The sequence below is a fragment of the Gavialis gangeticus genome, unplaced genomic scaffold (genome assembly GCF_001723915.1).
Source record: "Gavialis gangeticus isolate Ggan-Ray unplaced genomic scaffold, GavGan_comp1, whole genome shotgun sequence".
NCBI classification, from domain to species: Eukaryota; Metazoa; Chordata; order Crocodylia; family Gavialidae; genus Gavialis; species Gavialis gangeticus.
In genome coordinates, this window is record NW_017728956.1 from 71,765 (window position 1) to 78,561 (window position 6,797).

At 60.3% G+C, this 6,797-nt stretch overlaps 2 protein-coding genes across 2 annotated transcripts in view; both read right to left on the reverse strand.

The window, feature by feature from the left end:
* IDH3B (isocitrate dehydrogenase 3 (NAD(+)) beta) overlaps positions 1-1,038 on the reverse strand; it is an 11,586-nt gene extending 10,548 nt beyond the window's left edge. Inside the window, exons 1-2 of the mRNA XM_019527829.1 lie at positions 1,006-1,038; positions 169-420 (exon numbers count right to left, since the gene is read on the reverse strand). Coding sequence (XP_019383374.1) covers positions 169-420; positions 1,006-1,038 — 285 coding nt within the window. The remainder of the gene's footprint in view (positions 1-168; positions 421-1,005) is intronic.
* An 83-nt stretch (positions 1,039-1,121) lies between these two features.
* The window catches only part of VPS16 (VPS16, CORVET/HOPS core subunit), a gene marked incomplete at its 5' end in the record, with an annotated part of 13,110 nt that continues 7,434 nt past the window's right edge, over positions 1,122-6,797 (reverse strand). Inside the window, 8 exons of the mRNA XM_019527944.1 lie at positions 1,122-1,854; positions 2,122-2,225; positions 2,667-2,763; positions 3,047-3,216; positions 3,509-3,586; positions 4,118-4,225; positions 4,384-4,481; positions 4,856-4,964. Coding sequence (XP_019383489.1) covers positions 1,710-1,854; positions 2,122-2,225; positions 2,667-2,763; positions 3,047-3,216; positions 3,509-3,586; positions 4,118-4,225; positions 4,384-4,481; positions 4,856-4,964 — 909 coding nt within the window. The remainder of the gene's footprint in view (positions 1,855-2,121; positions 2,226-2,666; positions 2,764-3,046; positions 3,217-3,508; positions 3,587-4,117; positions 4,226-4,383; positions 4,482-4,855; positions 4,965-6,797) is intronic.

A 6,797-nucleotide genomic window follows, 5' to 3' on the forward strand; every position in this document is an offset into this window, starting at 1 on the left:
CTGCAGCAGCCCCGCCCCTACGAGCGCCCCCCACACAGCCCCCCTTCCCTGCACCCCGTGGGGCCCTTCACCTCACCCCAGAACACCCTCTCCCCCTCCCCTCCCCTCCCCGTGGGCCCCAGCACCCCCACGCGGCCCCTCCAAGGAAGCCTGCAAAGAACTTCCCGCCAACGACTCGGCTGGTTTCACACCGGAGATCAGCGCTGCCCAGACCCGGCCGCCGTGCGCGCCGGACACGGAGGAAGAACGCCGCCGTGTCCCCGGGAGCCTGCCCGACAGCCAGGAGGCGGCTGGCCAGGCGGGGCGACGGACGGCGAGCGCGTAAACGTGCAGCCGCAACTCGAGGAGCAAGCTCCGGCGGAGCAGGTGCAGGGGCTGCAGCGTGGCGCACTCCACGGACACGTGCGCCAGCGTCTCCCTCTGATGGCAGAAGTGGCACCGGCCGGAGGCCACCTCGATTCACGCCAGCCTAGGGCCCGGTGGCTCCAGGATGAGGGCCCCTGCTGTCTTGGCAGGACGCAAGGGCGAAACGATGGATAATCGTGTGGACTAGCGCACAGAGCTGGCGCCGGCGGGCCGCTGAGAAACGGGCTGGCCCTACGTCCCCCAGCCGACTGGGACGGTGCCACGGGGAGTGGCCCGGAGCCCGCCGATTGGCCGCAGACTTGATGAGCAACTCCACCGGGCGGGGACACCCTCCCGCAGGGTCTGCTCCAGGTAAGCGGGGCATGTGCGGGCAGCGCAGCTCTCACCTCCTCGACTAGGTGCAAGCAAGTTGCACAGCTTATGGTCAGGCCCAGCCCTCCCTGCTTGTCCGAGTCCAGGAGGTCCCGGCCCCCTGAAGAGCACACGAGCAGCCGAGGACTGGGTCCGACCCTTGGCCCGTGTTGCCCATTGCGGGTGTCCCACAGCACCTGGAAGGGACAGTGGCTGGGGCTGAGCAGGGCTTTCCCGTTCCTCTCCCCCTGCAGCCTCCAGCACTGAGGTCCAGGCAGGGCCCCCCACCCTGCCGGGATCACCCAGCACCTCCCTTTGCATCGTGGTGCCTGGAAACGTCTTGGACCCACTTCGCTCCGTCCCCCAGCTTCCCCGCCCCCCCGCACAGACACTCGAGCCAGATGCAGAGGGACATCCAGGGTTTTATTTCCCATAGCGAAGGGACAGGCCACGTAGCCACATGCCCAGCCTCCACAAACCCTCATGCAGGTGTCCCCAGCCTGGCACTGGTCTCCACGCACCCCCCTGCACACAAATGAGCCCCCCATACATCTCTCCCCCACCGGGGCCAAACCCCAGTCCCCACAGGAATGCCACCCCAGCCTCTTGCAAGGGGAACCCCGGGAGGATGTGACTTCCGCCCCTGCCCTTGTGCTCAGCCAGCAGCAAGGAGGGCAGGGGCAGCGCGGCTGGTGTGGAAGGAGCCAGCTGGACGGGGGTTTGGGCTGGAGCAATAGCCTGGGGGGGAGGACAGGCAGCAGGTTCCCATGTCGTCCGGTTCCTGCACCCAACAGCAGCACAGGGAGACCCCTTTGGCACGGATTCACTGACTCCTCCAGCCAAAGTTTGCTGCGCAGGTGCTGGCAAGTAGGCTGCACCGGGGCCAGGAAGTCACAATCCTTGCCCCCATGGTGCCAGCCTAGGACACAATGTCCAGAGCACAGCGCCGCGCCTGGCCTGCACCCAGGGTCCAGGGATGGCCAAGGCAGGAGCTATTTCTTGAGGAGTTGGGCCCGGGCGCGATTGAGCTTCTCCACAACGGTGGCGTCAATGGCAGGGAAGCACTTGGCCAGCACCAGGCTCATTTCGCTCTCACTCTTGTGCTCAATGGCGGCGTCGGCAGCTTGGTCCAGGTCTCTGCACCACAGGGCAGGGGTCAGACAGGGCCACTCCCCTCCCCCAGGCAATAGGCCCCCCCTCATCCCATCCTGTGTTTGCTCCAGCAGGCCTAGACCCAGGTTCTGAAAGCAGTTGCCCCCAGAGTAGATCGCAGCCTTCAGAAGGGGGTGAGGCCTGGGGCTGAACAGGGGGCCCTGGGACAGCTTTGGGTCTATGGCCTGCACCCCAGACCCCGAGGCTGCTGCCCACCCCAGGGAGCAGCGCCCTGCCCCGTAGGGGACATACCCCACCAGGATGAAGGCCTTGACCCTCTGCTCAGGTGTGACACGGGCCGCGTACTTCTTCGCCTCATGGCGGTTGTGGTACTTCACACAGATCTCCACGAAGGGCTGTGGAGAGCGAAGGGCAGATCAGCTGCGGGGCTGGTTGCCCAGGTACCTCTCCCCCCCTCTCCTCCTATCCCAACCCCATTCACCTAACTCCCTGGAACCGCTCTTGGCCCATCCCCTATTCCTGCCCTATTTTGCTAATGCCCTCAGGGGCAGTAACGGGAACGTCCTCTTGCCAGGGCTGGAAAACCTACTGAGGGGCAGGGGTGCCAGGGCCCCTGAGGGGGTCTCCCAGCTGGCAGCGGGGCCCCATCAGAAGACCCTGGGGCTGCTGCTAAGAGCTGTACAGCCTCCTGCTTCGTGCAGCAGAGATGTGCCTCTCAGCCTCCCCAGTCCCCTTCCTAGAGCCGCACTATGGGGGGTGCGCATCCCAGGCGAGTCTGCTTTCAGTCGGTGTCTGTAGGACACATGGGGTGCCTGCAGTGGGGCGACATCTCTTACCAGGTACCCGATGGGCGACTTCTTGCTCTTGGAGAACTTCTCCATCTCCTCCCAGTCGCCGCACTCGGCCAAGCTGCTTATCTTCAGCCACCAGAACCTGGGCAGCACAGACAGTGGGGTTTCACTGGGGCTCTGCTGAGCTGGGGTGAAAGCAGCCCCAGACCTGGCTCTCGCCAGCCATGCCCCACCTTCCCCCTGCTGTGCCAGGCACCAGGGACCCCCAGCTTCAGAAGGCAGTGTTGGGAGACCTCCCCATTGCTGGTGTGTGCCTGGCCTACCAAGGCCTGCAGGGATGGAGCCCCCTGAGCCAGAGGTGAAGCAGGGCAACAAGTGCATGCACGTGCATGCAAACAGCTGGCACTGCTGCTGTCCCCACTCACCTCTTGTCAGGGATCTTGAACTCCCGGTACAGCTGCTCAGCCCGCTTGTGTTTGCCATCCAGGATGAGGTGAGAGATGGTGTCGTGTAGGGAGCAGTCCAGGTAGGGCTTGTCCAAGTCCTCCTGTAGCCGGTGCTGGATCCGCAGCAGCTTGATCTGATCCTCTGTGGCCTGGGCAGTGAGCAGGAATCAGTGGAAGTGGGGCTGGTAGGGGGTTGCGGGGTCACTTCTACTTCAAGCCCTGCCTGAGGCAGGATCAGCCCCGCCCAAACCAGCCCAGACAAACCCCGTGTCCAGCACAACACCGCCACCCCCGACACAGCCCCAGGCATTGCCCCTGACCCGGGAAAGCAGCGGGGCCGTGGCTGCCAACGTACCGCTGCTACCAGGGGTGTCATGGACATTGCAGAGAGCCCAGGCCCTAGCCCCTGCCAATGCTGCCGGCCATCCCCACCCCACTCACTTTGGCGGCAAACTCATTCTTGGCCTTGTAGTACTCATCCACTGCGTTCTGCAGTGCTGCCACCCGCCCCTCGATCCGCTGCAATGACACGTGGTCCCAGTCCAGTTCCAGCCTCTCTCTGCCACCTCCAGCGCCCATGTGGGGAGGGGAGCAGCCAGCGTGTCCCAGGAGCCACCCACGCTGGGAGGGACAGGGCCATACGGTGGGAGCCAGAGATGGAGCCTGAGCTCCCAACCCTTCCCCAACAAGCCAGGTTCAGTCCATCAGGAAGCACAGCTTTGTGTCCACACCCAGAGGTGCTGGGCCCCCCACCTGGGTGTTGGACCCAGCACCCTGGAACAAGGGGTGGAGTAGAAAAATCCAGCCCAGCGGACCATCCAGCACCTCCCAAACCCCACAGCCACTAACTCCCTTGCTAGAAGGCCATTGCACCCACAGCAGGACAGTCCCTGTCTGTGCCCCTAGAGGCAGAGGTCCCTGCACCCCCTGCCCACAGAGGGTGGAGAGCAGCCACCCACTCCCCCCAGCACAGCACTCCCCTTTGGCACCCTGTTCCTCATGGTCCAGCCAGCACCTGGCAGCCCCACCCCCAGCCCCCAGGGCCTTGACCTCCTCGTTGGCGTAGCTGTTGTGGACGTGGAGATTGCCGAGCTCCTGGTGGTTGTCGTCCTGGTTGTACAGGTCCTTGAGTGTCTCCCTCTCCTGGTGCTTGCAGAACTGGGACAGGGAAGCAGAAGAGACCCCAGACGTTAGCCCATGCACCTGTCAGGGGGACCCCCTGCCTGCCCCGACACCAGGCCTGGGGTTGCTACAGGCTGGGCTGGGCACACCCACACCGGCCCCCATGCCATGATCTGTTGCCCTGTACCTCTCACCTGGCGGTAGAGGCTCAGGGCCACTGGCTGGTTCTGCAGCGTCATGAAGAAGTTGCCACGGTTCAGTTCATTCTTCAGGTGCAGCACGACCGTGTACACTGGGCCAAGCAGAGGGGCAGTCAGTGGGGCTGCAGAGCACAGACCCCCCTTCCTCCCCACCCTGTAGCCATTGCAGGGCTGGGGGGCTGCAGCTGGGCACCTGAGGGTGGTGGGGGGAGGTTGGGTTGCTGAGTATGGAGATGGAGGACTGGGGGTGCTGGGCCATGAAGGGGGGCAGGTGTTTGCACTGGAGCCCTCAGCACATCAGCTGCTGCCCCTCAGCCCTGGCTCCACAGGGGCCGCCTTGGGGTGGCCTAGCCCAGTGGGTTTTGAGTGCAGAGGGTCTCGAGAGCCCATAAGAGCCAGCCCCATATGGCACCAGAGCACTGAGAGCTGGGGCTGGTGGCCTCCCCCACGCCCCAGGTGGCCTCACCCAGGTCTGTGTCCCCGCTCTCGATGGCTTTGCTCAGTGCCAGCTTGCTCCGCTTCATCTTCAGCAGCAGCGGAACCTGCTCCCCTGACCGGGGCTCATACTCCAGGAGCTGCAAACACACACAGGGCTCCTCCCTCAGCATCCTGGCTATGGAGCTGGCCCATGCCAGGTGCAGACAGTGCAGCCAGAGGGCTCTGGGCAGGGAGCCGTGCCCAGGGGAGCATGGTCAGACCAGGTTGTGGGCTCCCAGCTCTGCCAACATCACTGTGGCCCAAGCCATACCTTTTGTGGGCAGTGACTATATCCCTAGTATGAGTCTAGTATGGCTACTGTGGGCTTCAACCAGCAGCTCTGAACTCTACATTGCTCCAAGCTTCACAGCCCAAGAGTGTTGAGTCAAACCAGTTGGTCAGGGGAGGGCTCTGGGGGCCAGACCTGTCAGTATGAGCATGTCCTTGTTACCTGGCCGCAGGAAGGGGAAATGTTCGGCCACCTCCTACCAGCCCTGGCTGCTTCTGAGGGGCCTGGGCTAAGCAGCACCCAGCGCCTCTGGGGGAGGCTTAAAAACCCCCTGACACATGGAGCAGAAAGAGTGTTGGAAGGAGGACGGAGGAGACAACCAGCACAGCCCCGAAGCCTGGGACACCCCCATGGCAGAGGACAGGCATCGCTGCATCTAGATCCCCAACCAGTGCCTGTCCAGCCTCTCTTTGCACCCTCCAGTGATGGAGAGTCCCCCTCCTTCCCTGGCATCTCTTCCATTGCAGTGAGCCTGGGCCTACCTGGCCAGCCAAGGAAGGGGAGCATCCCAGGGACCCAACTGAATCAGATCAATTAAACACAGCACAAGGTCTGAAAACAGATGCTACAGAAAAAAAATGCCATGAAGTAGATAATCTAAATATGCTGCATGGGAACTTCAACTTAAAAGTTTTAGTAGCTGTGAAGGATGTATCCCAATGTAGAGGGGCTCGTTTTTAATGCAGGTAGTTGCATTACAGTTCTTAATTAGTTGCTGAAACAAAGCAGGTGTGTCCACGCAGACCACACACTAAGGGGAAGAGAGAGCAGGATGAGGCCCACAACACAGCAGGGCAAGGAGGGAAGGGGGTAAGGAGAGGCCTGCCAAAGCGGTCACTTCCCCAGGGACACAAATCCCAGCTCAGTGGCACCTTCCCAGTTCCAAAGAGCTGGGCCCAGTCACTTCCAAAGATCTCAGTGAAATGAAGACACTGGAATATAATCAGAGACTGTTTAACTAAAATAAACCCAGTATAATAGTGGTGGAGACTGCAGGGAAATTCTGGAGACAGCAACAGGTTCAAGACAGCCTGTTGCTGGTCTGTGTGCTGCTGTCCAGAGCCTCCCCTGGCAGTCGGTACAGGCGAGAATCCGTATTATACCATTGTGAGCAGCTAGACTGGCATGGGGACTGTTGTATATGAATCTTGTAGGGTTTAAGCAAGGCTTTGTAATGCTCAAAGTGAAACAATTTCTTTGTCCTTTCGCCTACCATTTCATAAAAGCGGACACAGCACTTACGAGACAGCGTAAAAGAAAAAAAGTACTGTATAAGAGTTACTGTGTAAAAGTTACTAATAAAATATGAAACTAACTGAATCCAGTCAACAGAGGAGTCTCATCAACAGGAGAACCTTAAAAGTTGAACATGATTTGTTTTTGTTAAATAAAAAAACATCGAGACAAAATATAGAGGACATGTAATTCACAAGAATTAAACTTCGGTGTTCACGCCCACAGTGCCACTTGATTAGACAGAATAATTTAATTGATAGATGATTGGGAGCACGAGCTAATCACGAACTAACACTTATGCACTTAGAAAGTATAAAAAAGTATAACTAGTAGGCGTAGTCCCTCTCTCAAAGAGACACCTCGCTCGAGCAAATAAAAATTCTGTATTTAACTTTAAATACTTACT